The 20,332-nt window shown below is 40.1% G+C and overlaps 1 protein-coding gene, 1 long non-coding RNA gene and 1 other non-coding gene across 9 annotated transcripts in view; all 3 read left to right on the forward strand.

The window, feature by feature from the left end:
• Positions 1-18,954, forward strand: part of osbpl9 (oxysterol binding protein-like 9) — a 35,712-nt gene extending 16,758 nt beyond the window's left edge. For 2 of the 6 annotated variants that reach the window (XM_034881291.1, XM_034881296.1), the window contains 20 exons: positions 2,916-3,011; positions 4,038-4,085; positions 5,187-5,216; positions 5,306-5,356; positions 5,910-5,948; positions 9,032-9,125; positions 9,959-10,063; positions 10,991-11,150; positions 11,384-11,496; positions 11,741-11,859; positions 12,037-12,122; positions 12,243-12,423; positions 15,054-15,138; positions 15,382-15,492; positions 15,603-15,666; positions 15,746-15,886; positions 16,007-16,085; positions 16,304-16,395; positions 16,486-16,621; positions 16,858-18,954. In XM_034881291.1, coding sequence (XP_034737182.1) covers positions 2,916-3,011; positions 4,038-4,085; positions 5,187-5,216; positions 5,306-5,356; positions 5,910-5,948; positions 9,032-9,125; positions 9,959-10,063; positions 10,991-11,150; positions 11,384-11,496; positions 11,741-11,859; positions 12,037-12,122; positions 12,243-12,423; positions 15,054-15,138; positions 15,382-15,492; positions 15,603-15,666; positions 15,746-15,886; positions 16,007-16,085; positions 16,304-16,395; positions 16,486-16,621; positions 16,858-16,932 — 1,905 coding nt within the window. In that variant the 3' untranslated portion in view covers positions 16,933-18,954. Of the gene's footprint in view, positions 1-252; positions 668-1,712; positions 1,968-2,915; positions 3,012-4,037; positions 4,086-5,186; positions 5,217-5,305; positions 5,357-5,909; positions 5,949-9,031; positions 9,126-9,958; positions 10,064-10,990; positions 11,151-11,383; positions 11,497-11,740; positions 11,860-12,036; positions 12,123-12,242; positions 12,424-15,053; positions 15,139-15,381; positions 15,493-15,602; positions 15,667-15,745; positions 15,887-16,006; positions 16,086-16,303; positions 16,396-16,485; positions 16,622-16,857 lie in introns of those variants that run through there. The other 4 variants (XM_034881294.1, XM_034881293.1, XM_034881295.1 and 1 more) reach the window with 4 other exon arrangements.
• A 694-nt stretch (positions 18,955-19,648) lies between these two features.
• The window catches only part of LOC117951126, an 8,943-nt gene continuing 8,259 nt past the window's right edge, over positions 19,649-20,332 (forward strand). The window contains exon 1 of one of the 2 annotated variants that reach the window (XR_004658065.1): positions 19,649-19,798. This is a non-coding gene — a long non-coding RNA (uncharacterized LOC117951126). The remainder of the gene's footprint in view (positions 19,799-20,332) is intronic. The other variant, XR_004658062.1, reaches the window with a different exon arrangement.
• On the forward strand, positions 20,086-20,165 carry LOC117951146. Its single transcript, XR_004658072.1, has one exon. It is a non-coding gene; the product is annotated as a small nucleolar RNA SNORD74 (small nucleolar RNA).

Consider the following 20,332-nt stretch of genomic DNA (forward strand, 5'->3'; position numbering starts at 1 on the left):
CCTTTTTTCTGCCCTACCTCCCTCTGTGGCAAATCCTTTGGATGTGCTACGTGTGCCTGCTTGCTCAGTACACTCACACACACACACACACACTTATGCAGTGATAGCGTGTTGCTGTAGTAGCGTCATGGGACCCAGCAGTAACCAATCCGGGACCTGCTTGCTTGATCAACCAAACATTTGCCTCTGCTGCCTCAGCCAATCAGAGTGGCAGTTAATGCGTGTCCCTGTCAGCAATTGCTGCTGCTTTGTGTGTTTTCTCCTCTGACTGTGTGAGAGGAAGTGTGCCTTTCCTGCCAGGGGAGGGTCCTGGATTAACTCGGCTCTGTCTGCCTTCATACCAAACGCGCAGCTGATAACTGCCGCCAAAGGATATAACGTACTGTAGCCAGACTGACTGCACAGCTAGTTGCTGCTGTGTATACGGGTATAGATATAGTTACCCGTATATATATTGGCAGACTGCAGTGGACAGCAAGAGGAGAAGATTTTGTTTCTGTACAGAAGAGAAAGAAATCTAACTTCACCAGAGCTGCTGGTTTGTTGCTGTAGGGAGAGAAAAACGGAATAACGGAGGCAGAGAAAGCGCTCTTGGGTCAAGCTAAATGGCCTGATGGGGGAGATATACAAGGTTTAATGCAGCATGTCCATTGAAGCAAGGCATCCAGTAAGTAAAACACACACAAACGACACTGCACCAGAGCATAGAGAACTTTAATGGCAGCAGTGTGCTGCTAGGGCAACAACAACATTTCAAAGTGGGTCACACTGCGTGGAAAGAAAAACAGAAACAGGAGGGAGGGAGGGGGAGGGTGCAAGAGTGTTGTTGGTCAAGTCTGGGGTGGTAGCGTAGGTTTGTGAGTGTTCCTGTGTGAGACTTTGGGGGCTGGATGCATAATGGATGTGTTAGGAATGAGTGGGATTGGAGGTGCAGGAATCCTGAAAATATTTCAAGAGCAGAGAAGAAGTGAGCACTATGAAATGTAGGCACAGTGGCTGTTAATAAGCCAACCACCTGCCTCTGACCTGGTTAAAAAAAAAAACACATTCCCTCCATTATGTGTGTTGACACAACATGAGATATTGTTGACTACGTAATGATAGGGGCTCAGTCTTATTTCTTTTCACTATATCAGCTTTCTTTTCACATGTATTTATGCCTACAAAGCAAACCATTTTAATGTATGGTATGATACCTGTATAAGTAAATACAGTCTACCATACAAGACCTTTAGATGCATAAAGGTTTTGATTAAACTCCTACATTTGTGTTTGTGGTATTTTGTAAGTACTATTGTGTGGGAGTGGAATGCATGGGGTTAAACTGTAAAACTATTTGTGGGGGACGGGGGGTCATGATGAATGTAAACTTCATTGTGAAATTTTAAGATTACAAAATTGCAAAAAAGGTAGTCCGCTCTCTGTATTTACATCATCTTTTGGCATTCCTCTGAATGTAGTGTTTTGTTGGCTTGCTTAAAAGTAAAAATGATTATGCTGTAATCCCTTACCAGAAAGATGGCAGCTCTTTTCCTGATAATCCCGGAGGGTATTTTCAGTGTAGTGTGAGAACGCAGACAGGGGAAGTTGCTCTCCTTGCAATCACTGGGCCAATCCATTCACATTCACATCTGCATCAGAAATGTTTTAGTTTTGCTCAGGCCCCCATCTGGCCAGCTATATTTTGCAGTCAACAATAAAAGGACCTTTGATCCTTTGAGGAAGTAATGCTACTTAACTGCAGACTTCACGACTGCTGAGTTAGGACTTTGGTCTCCATAAAGCTTGAATGTTTTTACAGTTAAAACTTTGGCAGTTCTCAGGCTGCTGACAGCATTTGACTGTTAATGGCTTTTCTTCACTTTCCTGTGAGGTCGTCTTTAGCAGGAAGAAAAGCCCTCACAAACTCAGGACACACCAAGACTTGGCGGCACAAAGAATCCTATGCAGTGGTAGCGCCCAACACGGTTTGATAAGCGCTTGATTTATTAACAGGACTAACAAGAAACTGTCATCAGCTTTACTATTACTCTTTCTGTTTTTTCATGCAGGAGGTGTTCTGTGTTTTTTCCATGTCAGAGTAACTGCTGACCCGCTCTGTTAGTTATCTTACTGATTTGTCTTGCTTGGCATAAAGGGGTTATTGTCTTGCTGAGTGTGTCATTGATGCTGAGTGTCCTTGCTATTGACAGGCTCCAGCATTTAATATGGGGTGATTTTTTTTTTATTTTTTTTTTGTGTGCGTATATTTATCTGCTCATTTTCCTGTTTTCAGTTTCGTGTCACAGCCAGCTAGGTTGTTCATGGTTGGGTGAGCTCAGACCGATGCCCAGTCACGTCTGTCCTGCCTATAGTCTAGTAATTACCTTTTAATGGCTTTTATGTAATGCAGTTGTCTATGCCTGAGTTTCTGTGTGGAGTCTGTGTTTCTGATTCTGATAGAGCCATTAAGTCAAGCTAATGAACAAACAATAAACTTGAGTGCACTTCAACCCATTTACACATATGATTCCTTGATTCAGTTTAGTTGATTCCTGAAATTAGTTGCTCTACAGTCAGGCAGACAGACAGACCTACTGGCCTTTTATGCTCGCTAGCCTTTAAACAATAGTATTCATATCTCCCCTGGTATAATATGCTGCTGGAAGATTCTCCTGAACTGTTGATGTTTCTGTCCTCCATTTTGTGTGATAGTTTACAAAACCTACCCAACCAGGAGGTAACAGATACAAGCTTCTTAATTATTATAATGATTTACTTTTTTAAAAGAATGGATAATAAGTGACTACATGGCCTATATTATTGATAGTGGCTGTGTACTTTAACTTTGGATATGCAAATCCTAGCATGGCCTTTGACATGGATTTGGTTAGGGGTGCTCTGATGCTTCACTGTGTTTGTTTCTCCATCCTCAGGAGGCCGAGACAGGATTTGTTCCGAGCGTTCAAGACTTTGATAAGAAGCTAGCTGAAGCTGACGCCTACCTACAGATTCTGATTGACCAGTTAAAGGTAGGACTCCATGGAGCACACCTAACTGAAATCATTATTTTATCTGGAATATTTTACACTTTCCTGTAGATTTTAGAAATGTAAGATATTTGACACTCATTTTTACATATTTGGCTTATTCTATAGAGGCAATACAGTATATTTGAAAACCTTTCCACATTAAATATAAATGCAAATGACCACTTATAATTTACCCTATATCTATATATGTATCATATACATGGCTCGCATTTAAATCTGTCATGGTCTTCGTTTATTTTGTCTCTGGGTATTTCCTTGAATTCCTTTGGGTATGTCCTTGCTGATATCCCCCTCAACTTTGCTAAGCAGAAGTTATCAGAAATAAGATCTGTGGTGGCATGGTAATAAAGCAGAGGTACTTGCCACCACCTTATCTCAAGCTGCATCATCTGCACAGATTTACCTTCTCATTTCAATACTCATTTGACTGTGTACTAGAGCCCAGCTGACTTATAGGTTGGCTGATAAAATATTGGCCTATCACAGACATAAAACTATTGGCGGTTATGTTGTTGAATGTGCGATGATATAAAAAACATATAATGCAGAAAAAGGTTATGAAGAAATGTCATCACGTAGTTCTTTATTTAAATTATCAGCAATTGACTTATACTGAACATATAGTACTGAGGTTTATTTAGATATTAATTTAATATGTATTATTATTGACAAATATTTTGTATGACAATGTAACATATTGTTTATGTATAATGTTAAATATTCTTTAGGAAAGTTATTTTTTTAAGAAAGCCGTAACTTGTAAAGTCATATGGGTGCCAAACCGGTTCACAATCCTTATAAAAAAATCAATTTTCTTTTCAGGTCAAAAACTCACTTTATCAGAAGCCATTTTGGTAATTTGTGAACTTTCCCCCTCTAAAATCAGTATCAGTCTCAAAAATCCCAGATCGGTCAGGCTGTACTTTGTACCCATCTTGGCTTCATGTATTTTTTCTTTTTTTATGTACCCCTTTTCATTTCTTTTTCGCTGTCACTCTCACACAGCTGTTTGATGAGAAGATCAAGGACTGCAAAGAGGATGAATCACGCACAGTGAGTACGAGCAGTGCAGCTCTGGCCTCGTGTCTCGGCTCTCTGGTCCGCTGTTCTCGCCGTCATTAGAGCCGCGGCTAACAGCAGGAGAAGCAGGCTGACACATAGTGCTTAAAGCTGTCAGCGTGATATCATACAATGTTTGATATCTGTTGCTTGTCAGTATTAAGCCGTCAGAATATTTTTAAAGGTTATTGCATTGGTTCAAAAATGACTCAAAAATAATTTACAAATTTGTCTTGGTTTAAAACAACTAAACAATTAATCATAAGTTTACTATTGATTAATCATTTTGTCTGCACAATGTCTCAGAATGGAAAGAAAATACCCATTTGTATGATGTCTTCAGAAGTCTCGTTTTGTCGGCGCAGCCGGCTTAAACCCAAAGATATTCAGTTTTACAATTATATTAAACAGCACAAAGCAGCAAATGAAATTTTACTCATTTGTCAAAATAGTTACAAGTTTGTTTTTTGTAGAAGAATTAATTGACTAACAGACTGGCACAGCTAGCTCTGTAGCTAAATATGGAACATTAAGGGTCAACAGTAGCTGATGAACGAGAGGCCATGCTTGTGTATTAACAAAAATAAAAATGTATGTAATTGAGTGACAATTTTTAGAACCAACATATTATAATTACTTATTATTGGTTTGGGGTTAACATTTATTTTTCTGCCTCTTTAAGACAATTCAGTCCAAAACAGAAGTTATATTTTGCAACTCAACATTTTAGTTGTTAAGTCAGAGGTGTTTATTGTTGTTGGGGGAAACAGTTCAGTTTCAGTGTCTCAGGTTTTCACCAACAGCCGTGTGAGTCCTCCCTGAGATTAATCTCTGGCTTTTGGTCACTTTGATTTGAAACACTTTGGTTTGTCACTGTGACTTTACCAATCTCTTCATTATGGCAAATTGTCTCATAGATTTCCAAAGAACAAAAAAGTGGCTGCATTAAGTTAAGACGTCGCTACCTCAATGTAATCTACTAGTTGGGCTGTATTTACTGACAAACTGGTTGCGTCAGCACTTGTTTTTGAACTTTGTATTTGTTTTTTTGATTTACTGTTGGATTTAAGAGCCTGTTTTCTTTTCATTTTACAGAAAATTGAAAATTTGAAGGAGACTACTTGTGTAAGTCAGAACTTAACACATTTTCCTTCCGGTCTTTCAGATTGCAAGTTAGTTCCTAATTATTGAGCTCCCTTTCTGTCTTTTTTCAGAGCATGGTAGAGTCCATCAAGCACTGTATTGTACTGTTGCAAATCGCCAAGGTAAACACAATATGTTTGATTCATTTCTCTATAGTTTGCTCTGCTACTTCACCATAATTATTGTTTTTGTGAGACCATACCAGTATGCACTGTGTGTTTTCTTATGTGTGTCTCTGGGGTGGTTCCCTGCTTACAGTTACTATCTGGGTCACTGGTTGATGAGGGTGTAGCCTGGTACTCGTTTCATCACATGTTCTATTCAGCCCTTGAAAAGGAAATGAAGCCATCATCTCTGCTTCATGTGGTTGTTAGGCGAAACTTAGCTTTTTTTAAAACTTGGAACACTTTTACTCATTCCAGGAAACGTGTAGATTACAGATCAGCATGGTAGAGTAATCCTGTTAATGGTACTGAAAGAAATGACGGGAGGATTTTAACGTGTGATGAAAGGATTACTGCATGTGGCAAATTGGTGAATATTTTAGCTCCTTGTTATGATGAGAGGCATGGATTCCATCGCTCTCCACGCAGCATATGCTAAGGATGCTTTATGAAATGACTCTTCAACCTTCCTACCACAAGTAGTCTAACATTGTCTTCTCAAAATTTTAAGGACCAAAGTAACGAACAGCAACACGCAAACGGACTTATAGTAAGTTTGACATTCTCCGTCCATGACAAAAATCAAATCAAACAAACTGCTAACTTTCTTTTCTTGCTTAATTTACTCTCCACTGTAGAAAATCAGATAAATCAGACCTCTTTAGTGCATGCTGTCTAATTTGTAGATACCTCAAACTCTTTAGCCTTATGTTTTCCATAACTATCCTGATAATTTAGTATATAATTTTCTGATTTCATCTCAGATTTAAATTCTTTTACTAAGGGTTAGGAACTATTTGTTTCCCATACAAATGCATATGTGTGCAAACTTTTAATCCAGAAAATGAACATTGCTGCAGACTGTGTGTGTGCGTGTGTGCGTGTGCACGTGCGCGCGGGTTTGCATGCCTGTAACAGAATGTTGCACTTCACCCTCTAATTTACCATTTGATTTATCGTGTACACACTGCATGCTTATTGAACCATCAGTTACTTACAGTTGGAAATCCATCCAGAGAGAGCTTAACTGGCTCTGCAGGTGCCATGTCTTTATTTCAGGGGTCATACTGGGAGATTTGCATGTTTTAACCAAAACTCACAAAACCTGCATTAAAACTTGCATCAAATTGAAAACCCATCACGGTAAACATGTAGTCTTCTTTATTTTATTTTTAGTTTATTTATATTTTATAACTGTGACTCTCACCTTGGGACCCATGCTCTCAGCCACAAATGAATTGTTTTTAAATTGTTCCGGCTCACATGCCACGCAATCTAATGCTTATAAATAAATGAAGCTAAACAAATGAACTAAACTGTGATGGGTTACATATCTGTAGTACAAGTTGAGTTTTATACCAATGCAAAGGTTGGGGAAGTGGTCGTGTAGGACGGAAATCAGGAGGAAGGTGGACTGTATAATGCAAGAAAAGTAAGGACTGGGCAGGACAAATGAAACATAAGTACTGAGAACTTAGACCATTTTATAGTGAAGAAAACCCAGTGGGTAACTGCAAGGTAGAAAATCAATCTAAAACCTTTCAGTATGCTTTGGAAAATATGAACGGATTGTTGGTAATGGACTGATTCATGGAAAAACTTTAAGGCAAGAATCTCACAGGGGACTGTACAGCTCATAGGCTTACACTGCTCTTTTAGCTGACTTAATCTCAGTCATTAAGGGCAGTATTACATAGCATAAAGAGCACAGCATTTACTTTGTCTATACATTGAAATGGATATTTTTAATGCCATAAGCTTTGTACTAAATATATCTTTGCAGCTATAGAACTTCAAAATGTCTGTTGTGTTTCCTTTGGTTAATGTGGAGCAACAACTACAGATGCACTAGACTTGAACCACTAGCAGCGCGCTTGATTGACCTAGTCAGGCGCTGCACCATCAGGGGAATTACAGAAATCATTTAAACTGAGCACAGTGCACCAGAACCCTGTTCAGTATTTATCTGTCAAAATTGATGTTTGATTGTTTAATTGATGTGGTATGATTGGTTTAGGTTTGCTTTGCTGCTTGAGCTACCTCCTCCATTAATATTACCTTCACTAAAAAAGAAAATTTATCGATCATGTGCTTAAGTGCTTAAAGCCAACTCTTTCTCTCCGGCTGCCTTTGCTTTAGCTCCTGCTTGCAAGGCCACGGGCTGGTCCCACTATGGCTGACCAATATTACTGTAATTGGCTATAATTAGTAGCCCTTGCCTTACTTTTATGGAGGCACGTGGACTAGGCAAGCATCGGGCGGTACGGAGGCGAGGTAGAAAGGAGGGAATAGAGGCAGAAAGCTTGAAGATAAGAGAGAAAAGTGTGAACAGAGGGGGAAATGGAGCAAAGATGTCAAACTAAGCGTCTCTTACATAAATGTTCCACCTTCGATCATAACTTGCCTTTTGATGACACACACAAAGAAAACAAAACAAGCTCAGAGAGTAATTAGAGGAAAAACAACCCTGACTTCCGATTACAGCTCTTCTTCCTCTGTAGTCAGTGTATTTTGTAACATGCTTGAGTGATGCATCATGGGATTGGGGATGCCTTTTGTGTACTTCCTGGTATTCTAGTCCCAACTGTGATACTTACACCAGCCTCTGTATACACACAGCCTTGTGTCGGGTCATGTTCTGACTCACTGCCTGGTCCTGTTGATCTCAAATGACTTGTTTAAAACTTCTCCTGGTAAAAAAAACGTGTACAAATCACAGATTACAGGTCAAGTAATGAGTGATAGGATAATGCATCTCATTGACTTGATCTAATTTCAGTGCCACCAAGATCCCTAAGGGTAAGTTATCAAAGAATAAGAGTTGATATGATTTTGCTGTGGCACGTGTTGTCATCTGTGTTCCTGTCAGTTGGGTCATTGGTGCCAGTGACCCTATTACATCGAGCCAACAGGCTGCTTTTTATGCGTGTGTGCGCAAACGTGTTTTTGCCAATATTGATATGCATGGACACATAATGTTTAGGTGGCACTGATGAGGGCAGGCCACTGCAGATAAGAACGTCCCTGTTGGTTTTTACAACAGGGAAATTAAAAGCCATAGAGTTAAACATGTTACGGATTTAGTCTGCAGCCCGGTGGAGTTAATTAACTGCTTTCTGTACTGAGAGGTTGCTCAGATGTGCTGTTGGTTATTGTGTAAAGCTGCTGCGGTGTCATTGGTTTTATATTCATTTGATTAATCAAACCTAGAAACACTTTCCAGGAAATGAAGGGAATGGAAATTGATCTGCCCAGGCAGGGTGGTGTATATTTAATTTCACTGTTTTTGTTATGGCATAGAAATACCATTAAGCTGATGAATAACCAATACATCAACTGAAGCTAGTGCCCAATTGAGGGTGAAAGCTTACCTTGAATGTTACAAGAAATGGTGTTTCATTGTGGTTAGCATGTAGGTATAGGTAGTTTATAGATGTGGTTAAAATAGGTTAGTTGTACTGTACATGGATGGTAACATCCAGAGCTAAACTCACTTTTGCAGTATTGGATTTTTATCTCAACGTTTATTGTCTGTTAAGACAATTGTGCTAGATTAGTACGCAGGCATTGAAGTGGGTGTGCTATTGTTGCAGCAAGTGACTGATGTGCTGTTGTTTTCTTTGTTTCCTCCAGAGTACCATAAACCCAGTGGATGGGATCTACCAACCCCCTCTGGACCCTCCTGTAGTCAACACCACGATGCCAACACAGACCACACTACCCACAGGTACTAGACATCTGCCTTCTCACCATTTCCTATATACATGTGGACAATTGTGTTGTGTTCATGTGCTTGTTGTGTGAACACGTCTGTATAAACACTCATAGACTTCACCCACCAAACTTCTTCCAGAGAGGGTGACAACAGCTCCCCCTGTTGTTCACACCCGAATGTCCTTCTGTTGATGGATCCAATAATGGTGACGCTGACAGTTGTCTGACATGCTTGCTGGCTTTAAAAAAAATTTTTAATCAAAGACTACAATGAGTCAATACTCAGTGACATTTAAAATTCTACTGGTCCACTGTGATATTTATGAGAGTGGGATGACAATATTGACCGATCATTCAGGGTAAATAAATTGATAAATGCACTAAATGTTCATTAAGTGTTTGTTAGTTAAGTTACTGGCTGTTGAAGATCTACAGCAGGGTCCAGTTGCAAGATATCCATTATGGCTAACACGTGTGTTAATATTATAATATTCCATTTCAGAAATAATTCTCTCTTTAAATGAATCTATTAATGTTGTTCTGTTTTGAAGCCGATTCCTGTCCTTGTAGTGTAATTGTGTGGAAAATAATTGACTAAATGTAATCGCATGGCATGACTAAGATCGGACTATGACTTTGACTCGACTGGTATGAAAATGAACCATGCAACTTAGGCCATCCTATTTTCAGTCTCTTAATGGACTGTGTAATCCCCCTCACAACTGAAGCGTCGGTCTCGGATCATGTTCTCAGCCTTCTAGATTTCAGGCTGCTGTTTTTTAATGCGATCTGGCTTCATTTTGCACCTTCGGTGCTAAATCATCCACTTTCTCTTTTTTGCTACAGACGCTTCTCAGGTGTGTAAATCCGACCAGCGCCCCTCCACGTTACCAGTTGGTCCCATTGTCACGGTGATGGGCAGTCTGCAGACCCCAACTCCCAACAGCACAGGTGAAAGTTTACTTCACTCTTATCACACTATAAGGAAGGGAGGTTATGTTGTTACATACTTTGGTGAAAGAACAGATACTAAATTCCAAATCACATGCTTTTTACTTTTAGTATGTACTGCAGCTGCCCTTACAAAGTATGTACTGTCGCATGCGGTATGCATACGTTTTATACTACTTCTTTATAACATTGCACCTTGAACTTTGACCTCCCTGCTCAGATATGCTGTGCACAAGATGGTGGGTCAGAATAGCCAGAAAAGCGTGCAGGCTTGCATACTGTAAAATAAGACCGAATGCAGTAGGACATCCTGGTATTTTTGGCATACTGTATTTGATGTACTATGTATTGAGACATACTCAACCTTTTTCTGACACACTACTTCTGGAATGCAGGGAGTGTGTGTTCTTCTTAGAATGTTATTAATTTGAATTTGATTATGTATTGTTAGATCCTTTAATTTGCAAGCAACCTAAATCTAATACAATAAGAACTCAACCACAAAAGCAATAATATTAATACCATGAATTATTACTATGCTTACCACCCCAGAGTGCCTGGTCCACCAACATAGTAAATGAAAGAGCCAAGTAGAAAAGCAGAGGTTCATGCTGAGGCAGCAGTATTAAAATGCAGTGCTGTGCACTAAGAAGACAAGCTGTATGCTTGAGAGCACTGTCGATATGCTCTGCAGAGCAAGCTGTCACTATTTCAAAAACGGCTTGATGTAACTGTACACAGCCAGCTGCATCGGGCTCAGAAATGAGTGCTTTAGCTAAACAACATACTGTTGATTTGACCGTGACCTGTATACTGTATAAATAAAGAAGCCTTATTAATTAAATCCATAAAATGAAAAGAGAAAATGCTACAAGATAGCACTGACATAACACAATGTTGGCTTTATTTTTATTTTTTATTTTTCAGGGAGTGGCCAGTCGGGCCCCAGCAGCGGCGTTGCCTCCCCAGCTCACATCCCCCTCCTCTCACACTCGGTGCCAGACTTCTCCTATTCCTCCAGCGAGGATGAGTTCTACGACGCCGACGAGTTCTACCAGAGCAGTACTTCCCCCAAACACTGCATAGAGTGAGTAAAGTAGCACTCTTCGTCACTGCAACCACCACTGTAATACAGTGAATTTATTGTTTGAAACCAACACTGTAATTATATTGTTTAGCAATTCAGGTGGAAAAATGCAATGGAAAATCCATAACACATAACACAATTATTACCTGTGAAATTCTTCTCATTCTCCATCTCCTTATCTCTCCTGCTTCCTGCTTCCTGCCTCCTTTCTGTTCCCTCCATCTCCTCCTCAGTCCCTCAGGGCCTCAGGCGTCCTCGCCTGTCACTAATAAAGCAACCGCGTTGAAACGACCAGACACCACAGAGTCCCTCAACTCGTCCATGTCTAACGGCACGACAGATGCAGGTAAAAACAGAATGCACGCAAGACACATACAGCAACTTTTCCCAATTGTTTTTGTGCTTTTTTATGCATAAAACACATGAGATAGTATTAGTTATTACTCCAGTGCTTTAGTTTTAAGCCACATCGTCCCAGTAGCTTCAAGTTTAATAACATTTGTTTTTTTTCAAATGGTAAAAATAAGATGCTTTACATAACTTAATGTTATTACAGCCATGTGAGACTTGTCCTCATCTGTTGTCTTTAGACCAGTTTGACAGCCACGATGACCGCGATGATGAAGGTGAGGGCGAGTCTGTGGAGGAGCACAAGAGCGTCATCATGCATCTTCTCTCTCAAGTTCGTTTGGGCATGGACCTCACCAAGGTAAAGAAAACTTACCAACATTGCTTAGTCACGAGTCTAGCTCCCTCCACGCGTTTTATTCAGTCTGAATTTCTCTCGCTTATCATTTTACTCACTAACATCATCTGTGCAAGCTTTCTTTTGAATAACCCACGCAGACACAGTTATACAGTTTTTCTTCTTCATTATATTTAACAGGTTGTACTGCCTACCTTCATCCTGGAGAGGAGATCTTTGTTAGAAATGTACGCAGACTTCTTTGCACATCCCGACTTATTTGTAAGGTAATTGTCCTCTCTTGTATTGGTGCAAGCAATCGTATCACACAGAGATTTAAATATATCCGAACCTTCAGGAATGGTAAAATATGAAGTAGTTTTACTCACTCATGTGACTTCCACTAGTATCGCTGAGCAGCCGGAGGCACGGGAGCGCATGGTTCACGTGGTAAAGTGGTACCTGTCAGCTTTCCATGCAGGGAGGAAAGGTTCAGTGGCCAAGAAACCTTACAATCCAATCCTGGGAGAAGTCTTCTACTGCCACTGGGATCTGCCCAGCGACACAGAGGAGCCTTCCCCACACACGGTGAGACCACATGCCTCTGCAGCCCTTGCTTGTTCTTTACTATTTGTGGACAATGTGCATAAACTCCTGTGTTGGGAATAAAATCAGCTATCATTTTATTTTTTCAATTAATTGTTCAAATTAATGTTACTAGTAACAACTTTACATATCCTTACTAAAGTTGATATTTAGATCATGCTGGGTTTATCAATGTGTGCACTTTGGCTAAAATGCTGTTGTGGACTTGTTAAGCTGATTGAGACAAATAATCTTGACTGGAATTGTAAGTATACAGTGGGGGAACAAGTATTTGACACACTACTGATTTTGAAAGTTTTCTTACTTACAAAGCATGTAGAGGTCTGTAGAGGTCACACAATTCACATTGTGTGATTTTTAAATAATTTGCATTTTATTGCATGTATTCTGAGTATTTTATACATCAGAAAAGCAGAACTTAATATTTGGTACAGAAACCTTTGTTTGCAATTACAGAGATCATACATTTCCTGTAGTTCTTGAGCAGGTTTACACACTGCAGCAGGGATTTTGGCCCAGTCCTCCATACAGACCTTCAGGTTTCAGGGCTGTTGCTGGGCAATACAGACTTTCAGCTCCCTCCAAAGATTGTTTTTTGGGGTTCAGGTCTTGAGACTGGCTAGGTCACTCCAGGACCTAGTTAGTTAGTTGCCCTGGCTGCGTGTTTTGGGTTGTTTTCATGGTGGAAGACCTAGCCACGACCATAGACCATTTTCAAATATATATGCGCGCACACACACACACACACACACAGTCTATGGCCAAGACCCGTCTTCCATGCTCTTACTGAGGGAAGGAGGTGGTTGGCCAAGATCTCGCGATACAGGGCCCCATCCATCCTCCCCTCAATACAGTGCAGTCGCCCTGTCCCCTTTGCAGAAAAGCATCCCCAAAGAATGTTTCCACCTCCATGCTTCACGGTTGGGATGGTGTTCTTGGGGTTGTACTCATCCTTCTTCTTCCTCCAAACACAGCGAGTGGAGTTTAGACCAAAAACCTCTATTTTTGTCTCATCAGACCACATGCCCTTCTCCCATTCCTCCTCTGGATCATCCAGATGGTCACTGGCAAACTTGAGCAGGATTTTGATATATGACAGTGTAGTGTGTCATTAATTGTTGGAGTCTGTTTGATTGAGTGTGTGGACAGGTGTCTTTTATACAGGTAACAAGTCCAAACATGTGCAGGTAAAACAGATAAGGGAGAAAGAAAAAGGAGGGCTTCTTAAATAAAAACTAACGGGTCTATGAGAGACAGAATTCTTACTGGTTGGTAGGTGATCAATTACTTATGTCATGCATCCATCCATCCATCTTCATCCGCTTATCCAGTATTGGGTCGCGGGGGCAGCAGCTCCAGTAGGGGACCCCAAACTTCCCTTTCCCGAGCCACATCAACCGTCTCCGACTGGGGGATCCCGAGGCGTTCCCAGGCCAGGTTGGAGATATAATCTTTCCACCTAGTCCTGGGTCTTCCCCGAGGCCTCCTCCCAGCTGGACGTGCCTGGAAAACCTCCCTAGGGAGGCGCCCAGGAGGCATCCTCACCAGATGCCCGAACCACCTCAACTGGCTCCTTTCAACGCGAAGGAGCAGCGGCTCTACTCCGAACTCCTCTCGGATGACTGAGCTTCTCACCCTATCTCTAAGGGAGATGCCAGCCACCATCCTGAGGAAACCCATTTCGGCTGTTTGTACCCTGGATCTCGTTCTTTCGGTCATGACCCAGCCTTCATGACCATAGGTGAGGGTAGGAACGAAAATTGCCCGGTAGATCGAGAGCTTTGCCTTCTGGCTCAGCTCCCTTTTCGTCACAACGGTGCGATAAACAGAATGTAATACCGCACCGGCTGCTCCGATTCTCCGACCAATCTCAGGCTCCATGGTCCCCTCTCTCGTGAACAAGACCCCAAGGTACTTAAACTCCTTCACTTGGGGTAAGGACTCACTCCCTACCCGGAGAAAGCACTCCATCGGTTTCCTGCTGAGAACCATGGCCTCAGATTTAGAGGTGCTGATACTCATCCCAGCCGCTTCACACTCTGCTGCGAACCGATCCAGTGAGTGCTGAAGGTCACAGACCGATGACGCTATCAGGACCACATCATCTGCAAAAAGCAGCAATGAGATCCCGAGCCCACCGAACTGCAACCCCTCCCTGCCCCGACTACGCCTCGATATCCTGTCCATATATATTACAAACAGGATTGGTGACAAAGCGCAGCCCTGGCTTTATGTCATGCAATAAAATGCAAATTAATTATTTGAAAATCATACAATGTGATTTTCAGTTTTTTTTAATTTAGATTCTGTCTCTCACAATTGAAGTGTATCTATGATTAAAAAAATTACCAACCTCTACATGCTTCATAAGCTAAGAAAAAAGCAAAATTGGGGGTGTATAAAATACTTGTTCTCCCCACTTTAAGTACCTTTCTGAAAACAGAGAACCGAACAAACTTCGGTCTTGTTTTCCTTTTTATGTACGTTTCTACATGCACCATACCTTTCATTTTAACGTTGTTTACTAAATCACTATAATTAAACAGTTTTACATATTGTTGCATGGAAAAACTTGTTTTTTCTGACTCCCTTTCCTGTCCTCCACCCTCCAGGAGACCGTATCAGAAGGTCCAGTACCGTGGTCTTCGTCCAACAGTGTGTGTTTTGTGGCAGAGCAGGTCTCTCACCACCCACCCAGTGAGTGTCCAACCTTCTGCTGAGTGATCACAAAGCACTTCCAAAATCATATGACATGTTGTGTCTGGAAAACTGCCACTGACTGATCATCTTTAGTAGTAGTATATCCAACAACTACTGATTTTTTTTTTTTTGTCATTACCTTTTTAGAGGCCATAAAATGGTGTAAAGAAAATATAAATGCTGTTGATCACATGCTTGCTTGTTTGCTTAAATCGAGTATTTCCTCTCTTGTTTCTGTAGTTTCTGCATTCTACGCAGAATGTTTAAATAAGAAGATCCAGTTCAACGCTCACATCTGGACTAAGTCAAAGTTCTTAGGCATGTCCATAGGTGTCCACAATATTGGCCAAGGTACTTAAGAGCGCTGCTTCATGTACTCCAAAATGTGATGATTTTGTACACACTTTACTGTCACAACTTTGTGTAGTTGTGATAATTATTTGCTGGTCTTGTTGTGTCAGGTTGTGTGTCGTGTTTGGAGCATGATGAACATTACATCCTCACCTTCCCTAACGGATATGGCAGGTGCGTGCGTGAAAGCACTTTATTACATGTCTCTGGTTATTATTTTCCATGCTTCACTGAACTGAGTTTGTCTGTTCAGGTCGATTCTGACCGTGCCGTGGGTGGAGCTGGGTGGGGAGTGCAACATCTCCTGCTCCAAGTCGGGCTACAGTGCTAACATCGTGTTCCACACCAAACCCTTCTATGGAGGAAAAAAGCACAGGATCACTGCTGAGATTTTGTAAGAGGAAAACGTTAGCACAATACAAATTTAAATCACACTTCAAAGACTCACTATGGATGAAAGACTCTGAGCTTTTTATTAACATTTACCACAATTCTGTTTTGATTTCTTTTTCAGTTCACCTAATGATAAGAAATCTTTCTGCTCCATTGAAGGAGAGTGGAATGGAGTGATGTATGCCAAGTGGGCAACTGGAGTGAGTCTTTATCTCTTTTTCTTTCCATTTCTCTTTTCTTATTTGCGACGGGGTGGGTACATATCAAATTAGACAATAATTACTTAGGGCAAGTTAGTCATCATTTATTAGCTGAAAAAAAAACAATGTCGTCAAGTATTACACTGGGGAATAACTACTGTAGGATGTAGGAGCAATGCATTTCAACATGAATAAATGTGTTTTTTGTGTGTTTCTAGGAGAACACAGTGTTTATAGACACTAGGAGGATAGGCATCATTAAGAAGAAGGTGAGAAAGCTGGAAGACCAGCTCGACTACGAGTCCCGAAGGTGAGAAATTAAACTTTCCTTGAAAGACTTGCATATCATGGAACCTAGGCTCCAGGAACAAAATGTCTTTTCACCCCTTCAATTTGCCAGATTGTGGAGAGATGTGACGTTGAACCTGAAGCAGAGGGACATTGATGCTGCAACAGATGCAAAACACCGGCTGGAGGAGAAACAGAGAGCCGAAGCCAGAGAGAGGAAGGAGAACGAGCAGCAGTGGGAGACCAGGGTGAGACTGTCGGTTCTTCAACTTCTAGAAAGAACTTTAAGCCGTGTGATAATAGACTACACGATCACCAAAACGTTAAAACATTAACATGCATCTTCTCACCTGTAAAATGACTGAATCTGTATACAACAGAATGGGGCAACATGAGCAAAAATAAATTTAATCATGCAGTTTTATTTTTATGATCAATTTCAAATATTTGAGTGTAAGAAATGTTATTGCTTGTGTTTCTGCAGCTATTTCACGAGGACGGGGAGTGCTGGGTCTACGATGAGCCGCTATTAAAGAGATTAGTCCCTCAGAGGCACTGAGGACTACACATACTCTGATACACACATCATACATATGCATAATGAACTGCACACACAGCAGAGTCTTCATAAGAACTCTTTTGCAAAACCACTTATTTTCCAAGCCTTGGAATGACTGACTTATGATTGAATATGTACACAGCTTTGCGTTTGACTGTAAAACAACAATATGGAAATGAATGAAATCAAACGGAAAAGCATCTGAGATGTAACATGAAAACTGGTTAAGTTCCTCTTTTTATTCGGGCAACGTCACTTCCATCGCCACCAATTCCCGCCAGCACGAGAGTCGGGAGCGCAGAGTGGAGACGGGAGGTCGACACTTCTTCAGCTCCACGACCACACCCTTCATGGGCAGCACTCATTTCCTTACACAAACATTTCTGGGTTTTTTTTTGGGGGGGGGGGGTGTTGAAATCAAATAAACCTTGACAAATAAACTGGCGCTCCACATCTCAGGGAATCTGGTGACTTAAGAAAGAAAGCTGCTGCCCCCTCTATGATTCTGACAGCCTTATAACAGTGGAAGGGATGAATCTTAAAGGAGTGGGGGAGAAATTCTCTGCTTGTCTGCAACTAGTTGTAACTGTTGTTTATATATAGATATACACATGATGGATATATACATATATATTCTTTTTTTATTTTCAAAGCTCTTTTTATTTGTTTTTCTTTCTGGCAATAGTGTAAAAATATTTGAGGATATGAATTTGATCTTTAGGAATCATTCCATTTACTCTTTTGGTGTTTTGTTCCCATTTTAAGTTAACTTTGCTGCCTATTTGGTCCTTCACATGGTTCTGTCTCAAGTGTTATCTAGAAGCAAAGCCCTACATAAGCCATACCATCTAAACTCACTAATTAGGAGAGTTGTGATAGATTGGTGGAATATATGCAATCTAGAGAACATTGACATTGCCTGTCAAAGGACAAATTTGGGTGTCCATTATGCCAAAAATGTTTAGATAAAAGGCTAAAGGGACTTTCATCTGGGCAAAGAACAAACAACCCTCTAAACATGTTTCCATGTTACCTGAAGGCATTTATGAACAAATTAGTGTTTTACATGTTTGTCTTTCTGGATCGCTGGTTCATGCAAGGCAAGGACTAAGTCTGTAAAGTCTCCCTTTTTGTTCTGCACATCGGCTGTCTGTGTTTCCTTTCCAAACCCACAGATTTCCGAGTAGATCACCTTGATGGTTTCACGTGTTATCGGAGGGTGAGGACAGTGAAAACAAGAAACCGGAGTAGTCTTTTGAAACACTGATGTTGTTTTCACAGTCCTGCTATGAGGCCACACTGTGTTCTACCGGTTTAGATTTCTTGTGAACTCAATTTTTTTGTCCATTGTTTATTTTTTTAGATAACCAAATAGAGGGCAATATTAACCCTACTGTACACGTCTGCTTTCTGAAACCATCATTCATTCTCTCATCAGCTACATAGGTTGGATCTAAATGCAATGATATTTGGATGAAATGCAGAAATAAACAATTTTCACCTGAAAACGCACAAGGATATCTTTCAATGCTGCAGTGAGCTCACATTAGTCCCTTGTTATCTTTATGGTTAAAATGCAAGATTTGATTATTGTCTGTTCTAGATATTTGGCCTGTATGAAACTGGTTTATTTAAATGAATATTAAAAGAGTTAAGTCTTAAAATCAATCATTTTGGTGAAGGGATCATATTCCTAATACTGTGTCACTTTATCAAGTGAAAAATCTGGATTTAGTTGCAGCTGTTGAATTTAGCCGCTAAAGCATAAAAAAATGCCTTTAGAAACCAGCCAAATGAAATTCAGTGTCCAAGCTAAATTTGTTAGTTTTTACCTCGTTTTTTCCTCCATGTTGTGATTGTAAATTATATTGAATCGTGGCCTTGCCATACATTTTAGTATCGCCTGATAGAGCGCAATCAAAATGTATTTCTTTTTTTATTTCATTTCATTTTGATTATAACCATTGATTGTATCAGATTTTCCTGTTTATTTATGCATAATATTAAATCTTCATGAGTTTATTCCTTCTAGATTTTTGTCTTGGTTATTTCAGATGAGCATTGTCAAGTCTCTTTGCTCAAAACGTTGTGCCACGTTCAGAGAAGAAAAACTACGTGACTACATGTAGTCATACAGACTATACACACTAAATTTTTGTCTAGAAACCAGGCAGTACTATATACTGTCAGTTAGTTCAGAGCAATCTCAAAAGAACTTTATTTGTGAATAAATTTAAAAACTTAAAATTAGAAACAATTGACACACACTTATAAACCTGGAGGCTTTTAGGGCCCATTCCATCTGATGGATCTGATTAACGATTATCTTTGCCAATTTGGAAATTCCGCTTTTGTGAGTATGTATATCATTAAAATCTTATACAGACATTAGGATGACATATCAGAAAATCTGATGTTTTACATTTGATTCAGCATAACAAAGATTACATTTTTAATTAAACAAAATGTTTACTGTTGCTTACTTTGTTTTGTTTAAGGTTATTTAATTTTCACTGAATATGAAAAATAAAAATCTAAAATAAAAATCTAAATTCTAGGTCAACATACAGTATATAGTTTTTTTTCCCCAGCCGTATCTCACAGTCTTCCTCATAGGTTTGAATGCCCCAGAAACAGTGAATAAGTGGACCTTGAGTTAGTTTTATTTATAGTCAAACTACTTTTAAACGCTTTATTCGTTTCTGATTTAAGTAAATAAATTCATTTTTTTTCTTTTCTTTGTAATTGCACAAATGGCCAGCAGAGGCACTAGCCGTCGAAAACCTTTTCCCATCAGCCAGTGTGACATCCGTTATAAAAACGCTCCGCACACTCTGCTAGTCCTCACTCCTCGGCTGTCCACTTGGTAAATATGTCACCTTTGTAATTTGATGTAGTCAATTTCTTGAACTTTAGCTGTAAACTAAGGTGGCGACCATAGAGCGTTAGAGTCTATGGTGGCGAGGTGAAGTTTCTTTATTCATTGTTGTGCCTTAATGCTGTTTTCGATTTTAAATGTTTCTCAGGTTGATATATTGATACCGCAGTAAAGTTAGGCCTCTGAGGCCTCCACGTGGCTCATTACCCTTGTTGAGATGCTAATTAGCAAACGAGCTAATCTTCCTTTTATATCCAGTAACTAGCCACAGTATTCCCATGATACATGATGAAATAAATGTTGGTAGGGACATCTGAATTAATGTGAAGAATGCCAACATCTCTGACTGCATGGGACAAGGATTAAAATAAAACTTCTTGTCAATTTGCTGCGCAGCTCTTGGCTGTTACAGCTAATTATAGTTAGCTAAACTGCAAAGCGGTTGCATTTTTGTAATGTTATCGTTACTTTGCTTTTGGTTACAGGCCTTTCGACTGGATGGCTGTACAAATGAAAGTGGAC

The sequence above is a fragment of the Etheostoma cragini genome, chromosome 9 (assembly GCF_013103735.1).
Source record: "Etheostoma cragini isolate CJK2018 chromosome 9, CSU_Ecrag_1.0, whole genome shotgun sequence".
NCBI classification, from domain to species: Eukaryota; Metazoa; Chordata; class Actinopteri; order Perciformes; family Percidae; genus Etheostoma; species Etheostoma cragini.